General features: G+C 36.6%; 1 protein-coding gene across 7 annotated transcripts in view; it reads left to right on the forward strand.

Annotated features, from left to right (window-relative positions):
- Positions 1-24,622, forward strand: part of RPAP2 (RNA polymerase II associated protein 2) — a 38,363-nt gene that overhangs the window by 3,145 nt on the left and 10,596 nt on the right. For 5 of the 7 annotated variants that reach the window (XR_011727105.1, XR_011727106.1, XM_071750705.1 and 2 more), the window contains exons 5-11: positions 374-439; positions 1,384-1,472; positions 2,800-2,835; positions 3,670-4,594; positions 5,602-5,696; positions 7,951-8,031; positions 13,578-13,646. Coding sequence is in view for 4 of the 7 variants with exons in the window: in XM_071750705.1 (XP_071606806.1) it covers positions 374-439; positions 1,384-1,472; positions 2,800-2,835; positions 3,670-4,594; positions 5,602-5,696; positions 7,951-8,031; positions 13,578-13,646 (1,361 nt within the window). In the remaining 3 variants the exon portion in view is untranslated. Of the gene's footprint in view, positions 1-373; positions 440-1,383; positions 1,473-2,799; positions 2,836-3,669; positions 4,595-5,601; positions 5,697-7,950; positions 8,032-8,648; positions 8,767-13,577; positions 13,647-15,858; positions 16,002-24,622 lie in introns of those variants that run through there. The other 2 variants (XR_011727107.1, XM_071750709.1) reach the window with 2 other exon arrangements.

Raw genomic sequence — 24,622 nt, forward strand, 5'->3', positions numbered from 1 at the left:
TCTCTGACAAGTACAGTCTCCTGTGCATATGGATAGATACAGATTAAAGAAGGACTTGTTTGTAACTGTGCAACACTTACATATGTGTAAAGTTTCTACCATGGAAGCTCCATTTTTTTAAGTTCAGCACTGCCTTTCTGATAGGACTGAAGTTGCCTTCTACTGATAGTGAGATGTAAACAATTAAAGATAAATTGCTATTCTTGTATCAGAGAAGGTACAACATTGAAAGAATTTAGAGAATAGGTGGTTGTATTACGCAGTTCAGGTGAAAAGGAGCATATTGCATGTAAAATAGGTGAATTAAGAATTAAATTTTCTTCAAAGTCATGATGAAAGTAACAGTCTTGTTGATGGAAGCATATTGTTTTAGGTGCCAAAACAGAAGTACAGAATTTCAACAAAAACGAACAGAGTTTATGATATCACTGAAAGAAAGGTATGGTTACAAGTCTATTTCTAAAGTGTATTTAATATTGTCTCAACATCAGAAATGCATTTTGAAACAGTATTCATATAGTGTATTGATTCAGAGCCAGTATGTTTAGTTCTTACGAAATAATTTTTGTGAACTGCTAGAACATGAAGGTATGAAGTTTTTCAGGTATTTAGTTTCTAGGTGCTGTCTCTGGAAAGGCTTAGTTTCTTATCTAAATTATAAAATTACATGGAAACTTTTACTTGGGTAAATACACTTTGTATGTGGTACAGCTGATCTTTTAAAAAAACTTGTGAAGAAGTGTTTTCTGTTTTGCTCCAGTATAGTCAGTGAGCTTTAGTAGGGTCAAAGTACACATCCTTTTCATTCAGTGAAGTTTGCAGTAGTGTAATACAAATTAGATCTTATGCATTTCTTAGTTTGACTACCTTTAGGGTTATTTTTTGAGGACTTTTCAAAATAAAACCTCACAAAGTCTGTTTCTTTCTTTAAGCATTTTTATGTGTGTGGTGGAGTGAGTTGTCTTTGCTTGCTCACAGGATATGCAGACACCTACAGGTTCTTACACACTAAATTGTAGGATAAATGTTTCTAGTTCAAAACCAAAATTTCTTCCCTGTCACTCATATACATTGCTTTCCTCTGGTTACAACTGGGATACACAAAAGTCTGGGTATTTCTTTTTCAAGATGCTAAGCAAGACTTCAAGAAGTGGGGAAAAAAAAAAAAGTGAGGAAAAAAATAAGCTTCAAGTGGCTTGTGGGAAATAGAATAGACCTATTTGATAAGTTTGATTTCTGAGATGATTTAAAAACCTGGTGGTAGGCTTAAAAAGAGATGTGAATGGTTACTTATATTTTACAGGCATAAAAAAATATTGTGCCTTTCTGTGAGTATTAAAGTTGTCTCTAGTAATATTTTCCTTCTTTCTCTCTAATTTTCAGTGCTTTTGCAGCAACTTGTGCTATAGAGCATCTAAATATCTTGAAGCTCAGATTTCCAAAAGTCCAGTATGGATGCGAGAAGAAGAAAAGTAAGTATAACCTTACACATATGTTGCTGCTTTTGAGAATATTAAGCTGCAATGCATCAAAATTAATAGGCTGAAGAAGAGGTAACTGATGTTAGCTTAGCTTTGTTAATTTTAAGTGTTGTTGCCATGTTGATCATAATAATTGACATGACTCAGTACTACTCGACTACTCAGTAGATGTGACTATGTTAGTTTAGAGGGCAGATTAGTCATAAATACTAGTCCTATTAATTTTAAAATGTACTTACTGGGTTTGGATTTTTACAAACTATATAATGTAGAGGATGAATTAATCTTATCCTGTTAAAAGGATTTTCTAATTTTAGCACATCACTTGGCACTGGTGTTAAGGCTAGACTGTGAATACTTGCAGACTAAAACATGAGGACATTCTTTATCCTGGTTAAAACTCTTCATGTCAGATTGCCCATTCCCTGCTGTTACTGCAGTGCACATTTTGGAACAGTGTAATGCAGTCTGTGTATCCAGTTTAGGAAAAACAGGCTTGCAAATAATGAATTGAGCCAATGGGTGTCACTGTTTACCAGTTTATACCTATTGGAGGATGGTCAGCTGAATTTATTCAGTTTTAGTTCTCCAAGACACTACATTTCATAGTCTCTTGGTTTTCAGGAGAAGAAAATAGCTGAAAGTGTATGTGTGAGCTTGTTTTCACATTTCAGATCAGTCATATGAAATATCTGATGTATGAGGAAAGACATTTAGAGCAGCCTGATCTGACATGAGGGATTCTAGTAAGTAAAATTAGTCTCAATTAATTTAAATTCAAAGGAAATAAAGATATCCTGAATATTCGGATTCTTCACATTAATTTGCAACATTTTCCCATACATGGGCTCTGGGTTGTTTTTATCTTTGGTACCTGTGAAGATCTTGGCATTTTTTTGAAGAAGCGACCAAGGGGTGGTCTGAAAGCAGATTACAACTGCTTGAAAATAAGTTCAAAGATTACAGAGCCAAGCTGTTCTTGCTTGATGGCAGAAAACCTGACAAGAGGTGGCCACAAATTATCACGTGGATGGTTCAGGTTGGACACTGGGAAAAAAAATACTGCATTGTTATGGTGGATTGAAACTGGATATCCAACAATATTTTGAAATCTCCATCTTTGGTGATTTTACTGTGACTGACCCTGCTTTAAACCGAAGCTCTTGGACTAGAAGTTCCTCAGACATCCCTCAGCTCTGTATTTTATGTATTAATATGTATTTTGAGAGCAGTGATTTACCACTCATTACAAAGATCTGACATTACAAAAGCATTGCAAAACATTACAAAATCTTCATTCTGTATCTTCTTTTTGCAGACCACCAGACATAGAGCTGCTGAAGGAAGGACAGAGGTACAAAAATTTTTCCTGTTATATGAACATACAGTTAGAAATATTACTATCACATCAGGTGAAAAGGCAGTCTTTGGTTTCCTGTGTTATAGACAAGACCTTACTAGAATCTACAGAATGGATTATTTGTCTTGGTTAGTTTTCTCCTTTGTGATTTTAAAGCAGCATATTTGATCTGTATGATTTAGTGTACAGCTGCTCTTGGCCTGTGTGTCTTAATTTAGCCTGTTGAAATCTGAAACAAATACACTGTTTGTCCTCACATATTTTATACCATTTATTCTTTATAAAGAAAATGGTACCAATTATATGTGATGACAGCTTCTGTACTTCTTTATCTAAAACATCTGTATCAGCTAAAATGCAATCATGCTGTTCTGTCATCTCCCTGTACCTTGCTGTGTGTTGTGACTTCTTGTTTGTTTTGCAACACATGGCCATTAGGTGGCAAACTTACATATAATTTTAGCTCTACTGTCCCCCTGATTTTAGGAGCTTATATTCATATATATGTTAAGATGCCTGTCTTCATTTAAAAATTGCACTATTCATCATGCTAAATCTGACATTATTCTATTGCCTTAATAGTATCTTGTTTATGATAACTGCCAATAAGCAACTGACAATTCACTTCTCTACATAGCATCTGTACTTGTCATCTTGATTGCATTACAGCTCTGAGTTTCAGAAGACTTAGTGGAGCAGCCAGGATTCTTAAAGCAAAAATTTACATTTCAGTTCAAAGGAAAAAATACTTCAGTTACTCTCTTATACAAGAATGAAAAGCTAACACAGATTTTTTATTTCATTGATAGCCTGTGTTTTCTGTTACAGTGGGCAGTCTGGAGAAGAGGTGAAAATATGTGATGAAGTAATTAAAGCCTCTGACATTGAAAATCCTAGGGTATCTTCAGATCCATGTGACTCTGGTCCTCATACTGCAGCCAGTGACAGCAGTAGTGATACTGAACAAGAATTTGTTTCTTCTGTCCTACCAGGAAGTCAGTCGGGTTCAGCCAGTTTTGCACAGCAGTTGCACAGAAACAGCATCCTCAAAAAGAAGCATTCTCAGAGAGTCCATAACAGCCCTAAAACTGAGGACTCAGATGTGGCACAAGCCACTGAAAGACTGTCTAATTGTAAATTAGATGCTCAGGAAAAAATGCATGCTTACTCTGTTCATAATAAAATAACTGCAACACCTTCAAAAGATACCTCTCTAGGAAAATCAAGTGCTTCAGAAGACTGTGAAAATGCCTGTATTGGTTCACAGATAGTTTTTCTAGGTGTGAGCAAAAGAGGGGCAGAACATCTTAGAAGAACACTGGCTAACTCCAAAGAACAGAGGGATCCAGTTAATTCCAAAGGCAGTTTATTAGAAGTGCTTAAGCAAACGCTTGTGGAATGGAGAACTGAGGAAACTTTAAAGTTTCTCTATGGCCCAAACTACACTCCTTTATGTTCATCAGAATGCTCATCCTCTGCCATTCAGAAGAATGAAGAACTTGATGAGGATGACTTAGATGCAGCTGATGACCTTAACACCCCTGCTGTGGGGGAGTCTGAAAACAGTCTGAACTATTCTTTACCTTTCACAAGCCCAGGTGGAGTAGTTAAGCCCATGCCTAGTTATGAAAAGTTAAAAGAAGAAACAGAATTCCTAGAACTCCGAGTTAAAGAGTTCTATAAAGGAAAGTGCATCCTGGCTGAAGAGGCAGCAACACCTGCACAAGCAGAGGAACATCCAAGCAAAGACAAAGTAAGTGTCCCGTGGAACAGTGTCAAGTCTGTATAAAGCCTGTCTTTAAAGCTCTTTGTTTCCATCATCATAAGTGGATATGGCCAAGGAAATGGCCAAATTTATGTAAAATAGTAAAAGGAAGGTTGGATGGATTCTGAACAGTCCTGCAAACTTGAAGAATCATATTTTAGGTTGATAAGAATGAGTTTGCATGATAAGAATGAGTCTGTCATAAAGACAGTGTAGACTTTGTGTGAGGAGTGAACATGTTTGGGGTTCTTTTCCTCTCCCCCTTTGATTCATTAATAATATTTTTATTTAGTGATTTTTTGCCTTTTATTGATGACAAAGTATACTTGAGATTGGACTTCTTCTGTTGAGTAAGAATAGATCTCTGGCATCACTTACTGTTAAAATTCTCTGAGTTGGAAGCTTGGCTGATTTGCTTGGATGTGTTGGTGCAGTCTAGACAGTTTTGAAAAAGACCTCAGGAGGACTTGTAGACCACAACAAATAAAGTGGTTTGAGGTTTTACCCCTTCCAGGTCAGACACACCAGCTGGCAGAAAGCCCCATTTTCTTGTCACTCCTGTAAAAACATCATGCTGACAAGGCTAGGTAGGTTGTACAGTTTGTACTGGCATGTGAAATTATGTTTACTTTTAAAGTTCAAGTGTGATACTAGCATCAGAGGGTACAATTTTAATAATGTAGTTTGTTGTAAAACAAGAATACTGCATTTCTACTTGGGAAAAGTTTACTCTGACTTGAAGGATTTTAAGGATTTATGTTAGCTGGTCTGTCAGATTAAGCATAGGGAAAGGGGAAAGTAGGTTAGCTACACACTGTATGTGGGGTCAGATTAAACAAACTTTTGTCCATTAAGAATTTACTGGTTATTTGGGTTTTTTTTTATTTAGAGATAAGAGTTTTCTTATGTTTAAACACTTAATAATAAGCTGTGACTATTTTGATGCATTGACTTAAATACTGGGTTATAACTGTTAAGTTTTTTGTTTAATACAGGATGCTGAGCAAGAAGATCTCACTTTCCCACTTGTTGATTCAAATGCACAAATGCAGATTAGAAAGCGAATTGTACTTGAAAAACTGAGAAAAGTGTAAGTATCCTATACTTTGGTAAATATCAATAAACAAACACACTGCAAAGATTTTCTGTCTCTTTGTAGGTGGCCTTAGTTAGAACTTAAACCTAAAGAACTTGCTCATTTCTGTGACAGTCATCTGCAGTATGGTAGCAAGTATCAGCATGCATGGCCTGCTGAGGTAGATGTCAGAATCTCACTATTAAGGTGGTTTCTAGAAGAATCACTGGAGCTTGTAGTTGACAGCATTTCAGGCTGGTTTGATAGCATGTTCACTCTTTTCACAGAGAGGGAACAGTAGTGGCAGAAGTCAATGCAGCTGTGCCACTACACTGACAATTTCTGTGGTTTGTGGATCTAAATGTTGGTATAACACGTGGATAAATGAGGAAATTAGAATATGTGCTTAAAAAAAATAAATTTCAGTTATCTGAAATAATCTGAACTATTCAGATTCTTGTAGGTTGTCTACCAGAATCTGCTTTTAAACATAAAATATGAAATACTTAAGTAGGTTTATGTACCAGCTGTTCAAATCTGAAATAAAAAACTTGGAACTTGATTGGGAAGAGTGCAGATATTTATCTTGTACATTAAGCACACTGTTACTACACAGGTCTACACAGAAGAAAGTGATGTTTTCAGCCTTCTCAATAGTTTAAGAAAAGGTCTTGCTAAAAGAGTTTCTAGGCCATGTTTGGATGGCTAGCATCATTATACCTCTAGCTGCAGCCTTTAAAGGCCATCACACTTGTATCTTAAAGCTTTAGATTCCCAGAGAAGAGCTCAAGACATTTCTGCTGTAGCAGCTGGAATTATTAGGTTGCCAAAGTGTGCAAGGACCTTGAAGATACTCTAATTGTCAGGGCACTGCAGATAAATTAGTGTTTGAAAGCCATGATTGTGGTAGATTCTTGTTAGAGGTATTTAGCTCTTCTATTCTAGTTTGGCTAACACAAACTACATTTTGCAGAAGCAGGTTTTTTCTTTTTAAAGGAAAAAGCCCACAGCCAAAACTCCCCCTCAGACTACCCCCAAGACTTTGTTCTGTTTCTCTCTGTCTGCAGTAAGTGTGGATAGGTCACACACAGGGAATTAAACCATCCCACAGAAGAGGGAGATGGAAGCAGTTTCTCCTTCCAATATTTCCATGAGTTCAGCAGTTATTTTCAGCTTCTAGCAAGATTTCTGTTGAACTTGAAAGTCTGGTACTCCATGAACAGAGGATAAGAGGCAGAGTTGGGTTTTTTTCAGTTTCTTCAAAGGTTTTATTCTTGACTGTTTCCTTTTTCAGTTGGTCTTTTTAAATTTTATGAGATGATGCCATAGTTTTGTCAGACTCAAGTAAGAGACAATTTTAATTGTGTTAAAGCACTGATTTCTTGGTGTGTTCATAGAAGTCACTGGGAACATGAGCATGCCCAGTATGCTGAGTCCTGTGCTCAGTTTTTGTAAATCATGCAGTAACATGAAAGAATAGAAAATTGATTCTTTCAGCAATATTGATGCATCATGTAGATATATACATATAAATGTAAATAACCAGGTACTCAAATTCTAGAGTGTATTAACTATGAAATAAGTAAATAGAGGCAAAGTTTCATCTAAATGGGAAAAGCAATGTATGTTCTGGGGATCCTGTCAGCTTGCTTAACAGTAAGTGCAGTTTGTTGTGTGCTGTATCAGTTTTTACACACAGTCAAGAAGGGAGGCAGTCTGTCTTTTTTTTTTTTTAAGTTTCTGATCACCCTATTATAATCTTAATTCCAACTGTCAGGCTTACAGTGGAATCTTTATTCAGTTTTATGTATGTGAGTCTGAGGTTAGCAGATATATTCTCTGTGCAAGCCTCATTTTGACATATAATATCTTATTGTATTCTTATTTTTTAATCAAGTAAATATAAATATTTGAAACACTAGGGCCTGGAATTCTAATTCTCATGATGTGAGCACTTTGCTTTTTTGGTAGGATGGCTTATCAGAACTGAAATGTGAAGTTAGTGGAGTATGCATGTAAAACCCTGCTTTCTTCTTCATGTTCTTACTGAACTAATTTCCTTTTTTTTTAAACAACAAACTTGTAAAGTGAAGGTGTTTCCCAAGCACCACCTGGAGGAATCTGAAATGTAACCTACAGGCTTTATCTGCTGCATGAATGTTATTCTCTTTTCCTTCTTATTAACTGGCATGAGCTTTGGTGGAAGTCTTGCTTGAGAAGAAATGAGAAAGAAGAAAATGTGTATTGACCAGGCTCTTTTGCCTTTTAGATTACCTGCAGTTTTGGGCTCTCTTCAGATCACTTCAGGTGATATCTACACCATGCTAAAAAATCTTGTCAAAACTTTCCGGTGAGTATTGGTCTTTATTTAGAGAGTTTTCTTGGCTGATTAATTAAAAATGCTGTTGAGTGATTTGTTATTTGGGCACAAAGAGGGCCCTGTTGCAGATTTGCCCTTTTCTAGCTGTATGTTCATGTAGGTAATGTCACATTCCCTGTGGACTAACAAGTCGACCCTTTCCCAGCTCCTGGCAGTGGTGAGGTCACCAGGAGTATCTGTAGATTTTTAAAAACTAGGCCAGTGGTCTCTGGAGGATGCTGGTGTGTCTTTTAAAGGTTCTGCTACCTCGTCACCTCCTATTAAGCCTGAACTTCTGAGATCTGTCACTTTCTTCTGGTCTGGCTCCCGACAGCCAGGCTAAGCTGTTTCAACATAGTTAATAATTGTTACCACTAACTTCTAGAGCTAGGAAGAAGTCAATTTTGAACTGTTTTGTTGCTGATTTCAAGAGGAAGTAAATCTAGTGGATACTTTATCACTGCAGATTATCCTTCTGCTTCAGTCAGAAGAACTAAAGGCGGTATTTAGAAACACTGGGATAAAGGAGGGAAAACAGAGAAGTGTAGTAACTTCTCTAAATATTTTAAGGTTTTCTTTGTGACATGACTCTCATAACTTGGACCTAGATCATGCCCTGCATCTCGAAGTATTTTCAGGAAAAGGAGCAACAACAGTTGCTAACTTGGGTATATTGTCACAGTTAAACCTTCTCTCCCACAACCTCCATCTGCATGGGGTTTTTATGTAAATTTTCCAGCTCATTCATGTGGTGTTTGCCACCAGGAATCTATGCTTTGGTGATAGAAACCCAACTCTACCTGTTTAGTGTTTGATCTTGATGCAGTAATTGCAGTTTTTATAGTTGTGATTATCCTTTTATTTTAACTACATTGAAACCATGGAGGATATATTTGGTTGTATTGGAGCAGCATGTATATATACCTACTATTTGATTTAGATTCTTTGTGTCTTAAGCAGGTTTTGTTGTTCTGCAGTCTAAATCCTTAATAGTCACTTTAGCTTATAGTTGGATAGGACTGGAAAAACTACATTTGAATTCCTTCAATCTACTTTTGCCTGACTGTTTATGCAACAAATCCTGTAGGTTCTCAAAAGCTGAACTTTTATTTTTAATAATTTTTGCTATTCAAAGACAATGTCACCTGAATGTGAAGTGGTTTATGACAAAGAAGCCTCGAAGCCAAAATGTACTTCTAAAAACTTACATGTAAAACCATACCTATGGGTTTACAGAAGCTACTATCTACAAATCTACAAATCTACTTAATTTGGACTTCTATCCTACCTGGCTCATGTAGCAATAATTTCTCATATATTTGAAGTCTCCCTTGATCTGTTTCTGCTCCCTGTGGTAACACTTCAAGTTTATTTTTAAGTCTTTTTGTTAGGAAGGAAGTTGAAGGTAATGGGAGCAAGTTGTCAGGGCCCTCTTTCTTTCTGTGAAGATTCCAGACACATTGCTTAGAAGTTCAGCATTTTGGGCACAGGGTGATTGAAGACAATTCTGGGCACTAAACAAGAATTCACAAGTGCCTTACAAGACGTACATGTAATTATAAATGTAGTTTTATTGTCAGTGATAGTAAAATAATACAAAATTATAGGAAAACAGGGAAGCAGTTAAAACTTTTGGGCCCTTTCCCTTTGGATTTTTGCTACAGAAGGGTCACTAAAGGGAGCTCATAAGTATAGCTCGTAGATGAAGGAACAGGATTGGATCTCTGGTTCTGTACATAGATTTAGACTTATTTAATTTGAGTGGCCTCTGATTTTAGGTGGAGTTCTTTGGCAGGGCAACCTGGGATGAATTTTAAATAGTATTTATGTTTGCAGGGTATTGAAATGTAGATGTGGCTAAAATGCTTTTGGCTAAAATGCTTTTGTGGCTAAAATGATTTTGGAGAGAGCTCTGAAATACTAGTGCTCTGTCCTGCTTTTTGTACTGGAAATATTTCAGGCTGACGAACTTATCAAAGAGGGTAGGAGATAAAACATGGCTGTAGTAGAGCTTAACTGAAGAGGGGTAAAAGAGCATGTGATGAACTGAGCAACAGCGATTTTCAGCTCCATTGGTTTTTAAAGGAACTCTTGCAGTTCAGGCTCCTTTGGGCAGCATTTTATTCAATCACCGCTGCTGGGAAATGCACTAGAGAGATCTCAAGAGACATTTTAGAATGGTTAGAGCTCTTCCCAAATAAAGTCCCTTAGTGCCTGTAAGCTTTTGTTACGAAAATTGAGATGTCAAATAATTCTCCAGAGTGTGTAAGGGCACTTTGTTAAAGGATCAAGAGAAAATTAGCTGTTTGTATGCAAACTGAGGCTAAATGATGGTTTGTGAATGTGTTTTTGGGTTTTTAAAGCATGATGTTTTAGATTGAAAATAGAATTTCATCTGTACATTATGATTGCAAGTATTTAATTGTTTTTATGGAGCTTATAATTGACATTGAACTCTAACAGTTATTATGATACCATTGTATACTGAAGGTGTGTTCAAGACTATTTATTACAATTTTGCCCTATTCTTTTTCCAAGTCAGTGTTTTAGCTTTTAAAGATGTATTGTGAGTATATGTTATCTAGTGTATAAACTCACTAATAATAGGCTTTTACCTTTTACCCATGTTAAGTGGAATTTTAGATTGTGGGTTTGAAATCAATCAGCCGTAATTTGTTGTATGCAAAGTTCTATATAGAATGTTAATGACCTTTTTTCAAGTAAATGGGCTTCTCTTGCAGAGAGCCTAAAGTTAAAATAGTAGCTCATTTTTGTTGGTTGTCAGCAAACTAAACTGTACTACAGTATGTAAATATGTTGCTCTTTGTCTTTTATGGTTAAATTGGTCTAGTTGAAGCCTAAAAAAAAAATAATCAGTATGTGCCTGTGCTGACCTTGGTTAGATAAAGTTCACTCATCTTGGTGCAAATTTTGGAAAAATTACAGATAGCTGAGGCCCCCTAAATTCACAATTTGATGTCCTATTCCCGTGAAGTCAGCTTGCTGCTTTACAGATGAGGCAAACAGCTAAACTAACAGGTCATATTCTCAAATTGAGGTTTCATATGCCTGTACCTGGGAATGTAGATGCGTGAATGTGTGAAATTTATCCAAACTCCTTAACAGTAAATATTTCACTGCAAAACTCAAATCATGTACAAAAAGTTCTGTAAGGTTTCAGCATTTCCACATTATATGTTTATGACAGAAATCTGGTGACTTGTCTTTGAATTGTTTTGAAGTAACAGTTTTGGCTAGAGGCAAGACAAAGAATTAAAGAACCATTTTTACAGTGGACTTGCACTTCTCTGTTTCCTGAAAGCTTCGCTCTTCAGAGGCCTTGGTGTTGACACAGCTTGTTTTTCAGAGTGACTGCCCTTCCACTGTTCCTTATTATTTAAGGCTTCACACCTGTAGGTTGCTAGCTTCAGTCTGATCTGCCTGAAATGTTTTTGTTTTAGCAGCTTTCAGTGCTTTAGGACAGGTGTTGTACTGAAAGGTTAATCATTATGGAAGCCTGACTTGACTGTTCATCCACTCCAGTGACAGAAGCACATCAGCAGATCCATGTTGCTGTATCCTGCTGGTTATCTGTGTCTTTTTACTACCTCCTTCATAAATAGCATATTGATGGCAACGATGGTGTTCAGACCTTGCCAATCAATACTAACATTGAATAAGAGTTAATTGACACAAATAACTGCACCTCTCAGTTTGTGTTCAAGAATGACACCTTTCTGTGCTCTAATCAATAATAACTCCTTGTAGAGCACCGAAATAAAGCTGCTTTCTCTATTTGACATTTTTCCCAGGTGGCTTAGAGCTGTCTCTTCTATTGTGTCTCATCATAGCAGATTAACTGGAATGTTACATATGAATTGCTTGTCAAGATGATTCCATCAGGCATTTCTTGGTAGTGTTTATCACTGTCATCAGCACTGAGTCATGACATTTCAGCCTTTGTTTTTTGTTTCTTATTCTATAGCCAGAAAAATGTAACAGTTTACCAGGTAGAAGCTTTGTTGCCAGCTAATGCCATTAGCTGTTTGAAGTAGTAATTGGGAAACATGAATCTTTTAATTAAAAAATAATCTGTATTTGCTAGAACTGATGGTTCTAGGTTGATGTGACAATTCCTGCATATGTAGTACAAAATAATGGTTTTCCTTTCATCATTTAACAAAATTCAGGCTGTGGAGACACTGAGTAATCATTGCTTCAGAATCTTATTTTAGTAGGAGGACTTAGAGAGTCAAGGAGAAAAATTGGATAATACTGCTTTAATGATTACTATCCTTAAATAAAAAATTATTCTCTTATTTTTAAATAGCTTTCTGAAATATGGAAATGCAAAATGATCCTGTGAAATGTCTTACAGCTGCATTTTTCACGGTCATTTTTAATATAAGTTTAATAAACTACTTAACAGAATTTTAATTTTAACAGTGCCAAGTACAAATACTTTATTTTCCCACTTTTTAACACTTTTGGGGGGTAAGTGTATACTTGGTCAAAGAAATTAAAAGTAAATTTGAAAAAAAGTCTTACTGGGAAGAAAACCCTGGATTTGAATTTGTTGCCAGGTACTTCATTTTAAGCAACTTCCCATCTTCACTAGAGCCTGTAGCAGTGAGTAGGAATGATAGAGTGGCTTCATTGTGGATTTGAATTTCTACAAGGCTGCATTGATGGGAAGCTGAGAGCAAGAAGGAAGCAGACCAGGCCCTTGCCTCTCTGTTTTTGTTGGATGGTGCCATCTGTCTAATAAAACTGATTTTGCTCATCTTTTTGGGTGTTAGCCACAGCTTCTGGTTTAGCTGTGACTCTTCCATGGAATTGGGTGTCTTGAAACACCACAGATGAATTCACATGTGAATTGCTTTAAATCAGATTAACATTTGACTAAAGCAGATTTGTGTTATTACAAAGTTCAGCCAAATGGGTCAGCAGGTGTAAAACAGAGCAGTGCCTTTGTTGAGCCCCCATGTGGTTTTTGATTCACACCTCATTTTCTTGCTTGTCTCCTGTTGCATGAGCTAGAATTCTGGGTTTCCATTTTAAATACAAGAATCATCAGAGGATTGTGTCTGGTATCCTATAAAATCTAGTCTGTTTCTGCAACATTAGCTTTTACAGCAGATCCGGATCTGAAGCCAACAGGGAGAAAACCTAAGTGTAGGAAGGCCCAGAGTCCTTTCAGAAATGCCTGTGGAGTTTCTGAGAATTTCCCAGTGGGTTTGAGGGAGAGCAGAGCCCTCAGAGCAGCCAGCACTACTTCTGAGCAAAGAATTACCTTTTGTGCAATCTTCCCCATCCCACTTTCATATGGAAAAAGAGATGTATTGGGAATTCTTCAATTCCTCCATTACACGATGAGAGAGATGCCTGAAAGTTGGTGAACTGCTCAGATACAGCAGTAATTGCTACCTTGTAACTTGGTATATTAAATCTTTTAATTGTAGACTGAAAATCCAGCAATTAAAGTTGTTTTCCTTTCATTCTGAAATGTTCTGATTGGGTTTTTTATTGTTTTTCAGGTTAACAAACAAAAATATTATTCACAAAATGCCTGAATGGACTCTAATTGCTATAGTTTTGTTATCTGTGTAAGTACCCTTTATTATTAAATATTCTCATACACAACTGTCTTAAGTAGCCTAATGAGACAATATTTAATTTCAGATAATAGGAGAGAAAGAGTTGTTTAACTAGAGTATTATCAGAATGATTTTTTTCATGCAAATTAACTAAATTTTCTAATCAAAATAGGATTGTTCCACTCAGACCAACATGTTAACAATCCACAGTTAGGTTAAGTAAAGAAAAGCTAATCTTTAGAGATTTTTGAAGAGGGCTGGTGAAGGAGAGTACACTTCACTCCCTCCCATTTTCTGCTGTCATTCATCTGACAGTAGGACAGGGTGAATTGGATTGGATTGGATTTGGCATAACTGTTACACTTTTAATTTCTCATTTTACTTCTAATTTCTTAAAAGATTTCACTTGCATGATTAAAGTCAAACTATTTCCAGGAAGATATGGTATACTTCTAACTTTGAGAGGATAAAGCTTATTTAGCAACTCCCAAACTCTAAAAGAACTACTGGGACAGAGTTTTAAATTTTTTTTTATGAGGATTACCTTTATTGCTTAAGATTGGGATACCACAGTGCCTACAGTCCTCCTTAGCTTTGCTCTGCTTACTGTAGAACTAAATTATTTCCAAAGCTTTTCCCAGTGGGAAGCTTTATTTTGCTACAATGTCTTTCAGTACACTTCTACACAAGACATGGTCTATAAAAGCTGTAGTGGAATACATCAATTAACTTCCGTAATTATATTTTCCAAATTGATGTACATTTCTTAAGTTAAATACAAACTTCACAGTGTATAAAATAGACAGTTCTCTCACAGGTTTGTATTGAATATTTAACATTTGTTCACCTTTTAAGAAATCACTGGTGGTTTCACACAGTGTCAATCCCTGCTTTTAAATAGAGTTAACCATCAAGCAATCTTTGCATGTCCTTCAGCTTGAATTAAAAAATTGCAAAAATCTTATTCCAGAGACTGTTTATGACTGCACTGCTGCTGCTTCTTTTGGGCTTCCTGGGTCATTGGAGTCTGTAGGACAGAGAAATATTTCTGGATATTCACAGGTCAAGAAGTGTTGTAGTCCAGCCTTGTAGCATCCCCAGTACTACACTTACTTTCCTTGATATTTCTTCAGTCTGACACATTGTTCTGGCTTTACTGTCCCAAGGAAGACCACACCAGCAGGCATTAGAGTAGGCTTCAGCGAGCCTTACATCTGTGTCACCCAGCCAGATACCGCTCAAATGATTCATTAAATCAGAACACAGAAAGTAACTTTACTTGAATGCCTTGGCATAAATTTTTCATCAACTATAAGAACAAATCTTTTGTCATTTTTGCTATATATTCTTATGGTTGAATTGGTAATATGTGAAACAGATCTTATGAATTTTTCAAGTGCTGTCTGTACATTTAAGGAAATGGTGACTCTTTTGACCAGAAGTTAAAATATGTTGCTGGTCTCTCCATCTATGATGAACCATAATGTTAACATGCCTAATGTTTGTTTTACATTTGTTTTAAATGCTATACAAGTGGCAGGCAGTCTTGGTAGCAATCAGTAGAAGCAGAGAACCAGCTCTCTTTTTACTTTTGCTTTCTAAGGGCCTACCCCTAAACAAATAAATTGCATTACATCCTAGAAAGAGCAGATTTTATTTCTAGTATTGTTCTAATGAAATAATGAATGAAAGTCCTGTTGACCTCAGTTTATTATCAGGTTCTTGCAAGCTCATGTTCTTCAGATTTTAAACGGCACTCAGCTGCCACTTAGGAGAGGTTATGGAAGAATGCAGATGGGGTAGAATGAGTGTTAAGATTGCTCTAAAGATGATGGTGGGTGTTGCATTGTTTCTAGAAAGATTAAAACAACATTTAATTATTTGGGAGTTCTAATCAACCTTGAATATTTAGTGGAAGCCAGATGTGTGCAGGGAAAGGCTACTGAGAACCTGGGCAACCCCTCACTGTCAGATCCTCAGGTTGTGGCCCTTTCTCACCTCCTGCAGTAAGCCAAAGAATCTGTTACATCTTACTAATATTGATCATTAAAAGAATGACACTCTGTTAAGTCTTCTCTGGCTTCCCAGGAGCTATACTGAGAAGATGAACGCTGCAGTCGTCAGTCTCATTCAGAGTGCAGAGCTGTATGGACTCAGTGTGGTTTTTTTACCAGCTACTGTAACTGAAAGAGGAGAACCTTTTCAAAAATTGTATTCACAGGTCTTGACCTGGTGCCAAACATAGAGTGGCTGTTTTACACCTAACACTGAACAGTGAAGTAGCATAAGCAACAGCCTGGAAGAGGATACTACTTCCTCTTTCCAGAAGGATGAAAGACCATATTACAGGTATGCTGGGATGCAGGAGGTTCAGGAACAGAGACTATAGAAGGCAGAGTGATCATGGGATTTCAGGGTATAACTCAAAAAAGAAACTACTGAGACCTCAGGTATTTTTTGTTTTCTTTGGAAGGGGGCAGGGTTGTCTTTTTTTAGTGTAGCAACTGTTGGACTTTGCTTGCACCCTATTTTGTGCATCAGTATTGTGGCTCACCACACCTGTCTTGTTTATGGCTAGCATGTTTTGAGGACTCAGTGTACTCAACATCACAGTGCACTCTCAGAGTGCCCCAAACCTTTTTGTTACGATAATGCTAACCTCTCATCATTGGAGTGTGCATGAATACAGGATATTGGGTAGTCATAAAAGCTAATTTTTGTGCTTAATGTTAGACCTAGGCTCCCTTTGTAGTCTGCTGGTCGTCAAGAAGCTATTAGAAGTACTTATGTGCCCTTGAGTCCTCTGATTTTTACAGAAACCTGGCCTTCTCATTCATAGCTCTGAAATAGTGCCTGAAACTTTGCAGTGTCCTTCTTGAAGTATTGGAGCTCACAGTGGTGGAGCATTTCCTGTTCCTAGTGAACAGCTGGATTTATTCAATCAAATTATCATGTAAAATATGAACAGCCAGTCTCAGCCTTTATTGAAAATCTAGCCTGAGGCATTGCTATCTTTATGTCCAGCATGTTCAGTGATGCTGTATCAGCCATCTTGGAGTACGCTTTGCCAGCCAGAGAATTATATTAAAATAATTGCATTCATCCCTGTCATGCAGCAAGTGACTCTTTAAAATGATCTGCAGATCAAATTTCTTATTTAGTTGTCATTTGTAGCAACTTGGGCAGTGGTAAATTTTTGTGTATTCCTGTTGCAATATTTAGTATGTTAAGCAGATTTTTTTGGTTAGTAATAGGTGCTTTATAATTTACTATAAATGAAAATACAGAAGTTGCATCTTTTCCCCCCAGAGAACTTTGCAAGATATCAAATGAAGCAGATAAATAGATAGAAATGCAGTAGTTCAAGAAAGAAGTAGAAAGCAGTGGGAAGACTGGTTGCTATATAAGCATGGGCACTTGCTGTTTTTAGTGTATACCCCTGGTACAGTCTAATGGAAAGCTTTCAAGATATTTTCAGGAAATGTCTGCTTTCATCTTACTTATCTGAGCTGGCTGGTTCCAGTGAACTGTGGTCAGCTTCATCTACAAAGCCTATGCAAAAGGTTCCCCCGCTAAAAGCTTTGAAGCATTTCAAAATGTTCTGGGATTAGTTTATAAGCATTTGGCTGCAGTATTTAAACAAACTCAGAATGACCATGATCACTAAACAAAAGCCATCATAATATGTGTGCAGCCACTTTAGATAAATGTGTCATGTGGAGATGTACTCTAGAGGTTTACTCTCTTGGTGATAACAGTTCAGGAACTGTAGAATCTTGGGCTCAAGTATACATTTTTACTTCTTTGCACACGAGAGCACATCTGTTACTCAATGCTGACATTTCTAAAGTATTTTAAGAGGAATTCAGATGTTTGTGATATTGCTGTTGTTTTCTTGTCTGGAAAAATCTGAATGTTTGAAATGTATGAATCTAATGTACAAATACATACTGGATATGAATCAGACATGCAGAGTGGCTGTTTCCTGAAGAATCTGCATACGAGTCAGCTGGATTATCTTTTATTTATCAAGTCTATGATGGAAGATTGGTTCCAGGTTTCAGATGAGAAAAATAATGTATCATTAAGCTAGAAATATCATTATTTCCCATTTTGAAACAGAGTTTGCAGGACCAAAAATCCAAAGAGTCTTTACTTTTATAAAAGTTTTTAAATGTGGTCATAGTGTTGCCTCCGCTCTTGGCCTCTTACCTATCAAGTTATATTATTGTGTGAAATAGAGAAAAAGCAAGTTTGTCTTGACATGTAAAAAATTAAGAAGTATATTCTTCCCTTTTTTCTCTCTTAATATTTAGGTTGTCCTTTGGTGAGTGAACGCATAAGATTTTTGTCAAGCATTTCTTACTTATCAGCACTTCCGAAGCAAACTCAGATCTGCTTATTGGGCATGTTGTGGAGATCAGGATTGCTTTACTTCCTCTTACCATGTTCCATTATTACTTAGGAAACATATAAAGAACAGTGTTTTGAGAGATTTTCAGTGTTGTTAATTGGGCCTGATCAGTGCAAAGTTTAGAATTTAATTAAATATCTGTGTCATTTACAAGAGAGACAACAGAAAAAGAAACCTTAGCAATTTCAACTAAGGTGTTTCTCCTTGTACAAAAGAAAACACACAGTGTTGCTCTTAGGCAGGAAAATACCACTCTGGATTTCGTGGCAGCACAAACAGCTGCAGGCTTTTTCCATTCTGTTAATTCTTGTGGATAGGCTTCTAAATGGGAGATTGGGATGTGCCTCATAACTTTCATGCATGCCCAGCACAAACTCTGAAATGAGTCCAGGATAATGAGTTTCCCTTTACAGTTTTGGTCTTTGACCTGCTGAGCCCCAGTGGAGCTTCAGCACGTGCTGCATCCTGGACTTCTATTCCTTGGAGCTGGTGAGTTAGCTCAGAAAGCCACCTTCTCTCTGCACTTGCCAGCTTTGCTGCACAATGCAAGGGAAGAGCAGGGTCATGGCTTTATGCCAAGTGTCTTGGAAATCCCTCAAAGAGATAGAAACCTCCATGTTCCCAGCAGCTCTGTGTGTGGGCATTCAGAGTGAAGTCATGCCCACTGTGCAGAGCTGGTGTGCAAAGTGCATCACTGCTTAAAAATTGTACTTCATGGTGGTGTTCTTCTGACTAATCTTGTTGATAAAATCTAGAAATACTTCTATGTTGAACATAATTTTGGATCTTCTGGTTTACTCACCCTTGGTAACTTGAGGTTCCAAATGTACTTGTCAATTAAGAACATGATAGTAGAGATAGTACTTTCCTCGGCCTCTTCATTTTTGCCTTTTGCCTTTGTGTGATCATTAAATGATTGCCATCATAAAATGATTGCCATCATTTGTGTGATCATTTTTGTGCCTTTTAAACCAGATTTTTGTTGCAACTTCTGTTTTAGCCCTCTGAAAGATAGCAAGCTGGGTTTTGGAAGACTGCTTGACTCTTTGGGGAGCTGGCTCGGTCAGTGGAGTTCATGTCCTGTTGAACTCTATGCCACAACTGTGTGCTGATCAAGCAGATGGAAAAATTGCCCAGCTCTATTAGAGAGAAAACAGTTTTAAAATTTCTTTCTTGAGAAGGTACATACTTAGAAGATTCCTTTTGTCATGTCATGTTTTCCTCCTTCTGTAATTGCTGCTCTGCTTACTGAAGTTAGATCATAGCACAGAATGAGTTGCACAGTTACATGGTAAAATAGACCAAAATTAGTTGAGAACTAGTTCTGCAAGTAAAATGTTAGTAATCCACACTGTTAACAGCTGCCCTAAACTTAGTTTTAAAATAAATGTATTGTAACCTTATCCACTGAGCAAACTGAACAGTTAATTTTGCAACTGAATCCTGAAGCTGTAGCCGTATGAAAATATACTTGGTTCCTTATTAATAATTAATCTTAATACATCCAACGCAAACATTTTTTATCATGGAACACTACCCATCTGTTAAAAGAAAAACATGACTGGCACACACTTGCATCTTTTTATTTTCAGACTTTTACTTTATCTTAGCAAACTTTCTAATGAACAGCCTACGTTTATGGGCAGTGTTCTTGTCTTACAGGAAACTTCATTGTAAGATGAAAATCAGGGTTCATTTGGCCTTTTTTTTTCAGGGAAAAAACCAAAGAGAAGCCATTGGAAAGGCTACTATGTCCTCATAGCATGTGATCCCACAGATATTTTGTACCAGCAGAATTTTTAGCATGGGTTCTGGATTAACTTCTTTGGTTCTATGCAGTCATAATGGCACCCTTGCTAGGCTATATGGTGTGTCCTGTTCTTTTTAGCACTGAAATAAATTATGCCCAGTGGATAAGTATTGTATTCCTTAACTCTTCTGAAAGCACTGTAACAGAAAAAAAATTGATTGTAAAAATTCCCTGAAAGAAATTCCCTTGCCTTGTGGTGTTTGAGGCAGATTATGAAATCTAAAACCTTAAAATGCTAGACAGTGAGACAGGCTGTCCAGGAAGACAATACTTCATTCTGGAGATTTTTGGTTTCCATAGTTCTACTGAAAGTGTCAGACCTGAGATGGCAGACTATTTTTGCTATGAAGTGTATAATGGGTTTTAAGGAGGAGGAATCCTGAAAGCTATTTAAAAAACATTAGGATCTTAAAAATTCTGCTTTATGAGTGAATTATGTCTTTAAAAATAAAATTATTTTAATAATTGAGTTAAGTTATAACTTGCTTCGATCAGAACAGTAATCCACAGTACTACCTAAAGGCCCATGCATCCAAGTTAGGGGGGAGGTAAAGAGATATGCATTTTATTAGATTTCATACTGATAATGTTATGTTGGTTAATGCTGGTGTTCCTCTAATACCCAGCAATGACCAGGGATAAAATTAGAAGTACTTAGAAGCATGAAAAATTTCAAGGATATCAGGATGACAACTGATTAGTTCAGAAAGGAGGCAAATTAGTGATAGTTGATAGTTGATACTGATGAACTGGAGACTTGTTTTCATTTCCTGATACTGTCAGAACCAAGTGCAAAGGAAGTTTGTACTTCTTGTTAGCTTGTTAGTTCTTGAGATTCAAAAACATTTTGACACCCAGTGGTCTCATCCAGTGTGGCAATTGAGTTCTGACCTGGGATGTAACAGTGAAGGCAAAAAAACCCCAGTATTTTCTGAAATGTGTTCCTTTCATATTTATGAAAACAGAAAGTACAGCCTCTTTTCAGAAGGAAGAAAATACATGTTACTGACAAGAAGATGATGTATGAAGTGTATCTTGAGGCAGCTGGGCTATGGTGAAGCTCTCAGATTACAGACAAGCCCAGCCAGTAGATTGAGCATCAGGGTGGTGGTGGCTCTTTTGGCACAAAGTATATAATTAAAATAAATATTTGGGATAAGGCAGCAACCATCAGTTAACCAAAATCTTGTATAAACAAATACAAAATGACTATATATCAATGAAGTTTTCGTGGCATAATACAAAGGAACAAGAGCAGTCATGTCCATAACAGTACAGGTTCTTCCCATTCCTATGAAAAAATTGAAGTGTGCTTTCATTGCCTGGGAGCAAGCACAGCGACCCAGTTTGTGGGAGCTTAGTCCAGAAACTGCAACGTGTCTATGTATAATTACATACTCTAGGATGCAAAACCAGCATCAGTGCAAGAACTGCAGATACTTGATTCTTAGAGGCTGGGTTCCCAATGTTTGATTTCATTTTGATGTATACTGTGCTTATACCCTATGTTCCACATAAATACATGTATTACTCCATCTCTTCCACCTTCTCTCCATCCTTCTGTACTCATCTGAACAGTTTAAGATGATGCTGAATAGATCTAACTCATTCATCATAAAACTCATTATTTCTGAGATGAGGTATTGAGTTTTTTAAAAGAATGAAGAATAGTGAAGATTGATGTGTCTCTTTCTTTCAAACCTGATCATATATTCTGATTTTTTAAGTATATGTTTAGGTCAGTGTACTTTCACAAATCAAGTCTTAAGTTTTTTTCTGTTATAGAGATGGTAAAATTGAGATTAAGAGCAGCAAAATTATTTACTGGAGATCAACACTTCAATAATAAAACAATTGGAAATAAAACAATAAAACAGGAAAAGAGTTTCAAGGGGTTTTTTTGTTGTTGTTGTTCGGGGGTGTTTTTGTTGTTTTGTTTTTAAACCTACTGTGAGCTGAGATGTCTGGGAAAAGGTGCTTAAGAATCCTTAACTTTGGAATATCATTTTGAGAGAGATCCAAAACTGCAGTGGCATTTGTTTTCAAAACTGGGAAAGGCAGGTAACAAAATTGACATTTTAACTTCTGAAGGAAAAAAAACTGGACAAAGGAGAAACAATTTTATTCCTAACATCTCTCTTTACTCAGCTGCGTTATTCCAGGTGTCTGATCTGTATATTGGACTGAAGGGCAGATAATCATTTTACAATGTTAGAAAGTTGTGAAACTAAACTATGCTCAATATTATGATTGTTTTCACAATAAGTGAGTACAGGTGAGTACATTTTATAAAATCAAGTATTTACAAATTATTTACCTAAGCATGTTGCATTGTAGCTGTTGTAAAAGACAGAGTATCCTAGTGTCCTAGTGATTTTTATTTATTTTTTTTTATATCACTGAGATAGGGAATTGATAGGAATAGATTACCAGTATGTGACAGCAGTAAGCCCAGCAAGTGCAAAACTGGATGTGAAACAATGTTTAAATGGTAAAAATGCATCAGGTTTATATACAAAGGCATCTTTTAGATTATTGCATTTTCTCACTGTATGTGCATAACAATTTATACAACAGTGTTTCTTTTATAAAATACTTAAAAGGTTCAATCCTTAAAAGCTTAGATTTTGTAGTGAAATGAGGCAACCAGGTGGCACTAATTGCCAGGTAGTGGGCGTGCGCAGTAGGGGCCCTCCCTAATCAGGCACAGGTGGGCTTAACACAAGGTCATGCCCACTACCTGGCAATTAGTGCCACCTGGTTGCCTCATTTCACTACAGATTTTACAATTTTTTAATCCTGATGTGGCTTATACCTGTGCTTAACTTTGTGTAGCTAGGTAATCCAGAGACTTCAATGGGACAGGCTACACTATTTGAGAGCTGTCACAGGAGAACTTTGTGGAACAGAAAAAGTGAAGACTAGAAGATGGGAAAAGATAAAATCATCAATTTTAAAATAAAATTTAAATTTAAGCTTTTTAATAAGTTGAAAAAGAGGAGGGAAATAGGCACAATTAGTAGGACTGAGAAGTACCTTTGATCTGTCAGCTGGTTAGCAGGAAACAGATTTCAAATAAATGGGAGCTCTTTAAACAAGAGCCTGTCCTTGAAATGTGTACCTAAGAAACAGATTTGTTAGAGAGAAACAGCTGATAGTGATTTCTTCTGGGTTTATATTGTGAGCTTTTTTTTACCTTGGCTTTATGCAGATAAGTAAGCTAAATTGAATCCTTTTGGAACAAATCCCTGTATGGATGTCATAGCTTTAAGTGGCACATAGAATTACAGAAGTTCTGATTCTTCATGTCTTTGAACTACTGTAGTATTAACTTGGGTAATGTAATGTAGAAGTGGGTATCATACTCCACTTGTTTTTTAAAAAACCATCCTGCAGTCATTAATACAAAATGGTGAAACAGTCTCTGAAACAGCTAGAGTTTGTCTGAAGGATACTCTTGGTAAGAAGCCATAGATGTCACTGGGCTGGTTTTGGTGCTTCCTTAGTCTTCTGGTCTGGCTAGAGGTTTTTCTACCCCACTGTTCAAGAAATTTTGGAAAATCTCTTTTAGGTAAGATTGCCCAAGTTAATGTGTTTTTTTTGCCAGATGAGGGAAGAGGGGAAAAAAGTGGCATAAATGATACGTTCTGATATTCATGAAAATTGTTAGGTTAAAACAGTTCAAAGACTTAGAACATTTACATTGTATTAAATCCATTTTAAATAAACAACTTCTATGCCTGATCAGATAGCTGTAAGGCTGTTGCATCAACCTCTCTCCCCTGTGTAGTAGAGTTAAAACATTTGAGTGCCTCTCAAAAAATGTCCTTATGCAAGGTAATGGAAAACCAAAAGATGAAGCCTCATACAGTATCTTAGAGTACAACCAGCAAATGATTTTGCAGATGTTCATTTGGCCTCCAAAGCCTGTGCAAGAAGGAGAGTGAGATATGACCTGAGGCAACTCTGCTTCACAGCCTTGTCCCAAGGGCCTGATCCAGGGCCTCTGACCACTTCCTAGAAAGCTGTGGTGTTCGTTTGGGCTGGTCCAGCTTTAGGTACAGCTCAGATTTTTTTCTGAATTGACAGTTGTCTGTTTGGATACAAATAACTGCTTAGGGGGGAGAGAAAGAAATCAGAAGAGGTGTAAATCCTTTGTCTTTTTTTCAGTTGTTAGTAAACACTTATCCAGTGTTCATTAAACCATTAAACTGGTTACAGTAAATATGCTTATGTTTTACTGTGAGTTGTACCCATCTGGCTCCACCATAAGTAGAATTTAGGCCCCTTTAAAAGGGAACATAAACAGACTTATGTCTGGACACCAACTACATGAAAAGTGTCTGAGAGGTGAATTTTAAAAGAAGAAAAAAAATTTGTGTGTGTATATATATATATATTAACATGTATCACAGAGAATGTTTTTCTTGAACAGACTTGTAAAAGCTACATGGGGAAAAAATGAAGGTAGTGGAAACAATTAAGAAAGTTAACTTTTGAATGACCCTAAAGTTTTGTCTTATTCTTGGATTATGTAGGAATTCCGGTCGTTGATTTTGAATCAGTGTTTGTAGCATTGATTTAAGCGTAGTGGACAAAAATTTTAAACTATGAATAATTTAGGTTCTGTTGCCATCAGAGGATTAAAGTGTCTGTGCTGAATTCTGTGGACAAGTCAGTACATAATAATGAAAGGAAGTTGAATAATAAATAAAATATAAGTTGCACTTTAGCTACAAAATTCTTGTCTTTATGGTGAGA

Source organism: Heliangelus exortis, chromosome 8 (assembly GCF_036169615.1).
Source record: "Heliangelus exortis chromosome 8, bHelExo1.hap1, whole genome shotgun sequence".
NCBI lineage: Eukaryota > Metazoa > Chordata > Aves > Apodiformes > Trochilidae > Heliangelus > Heliangelus exortis.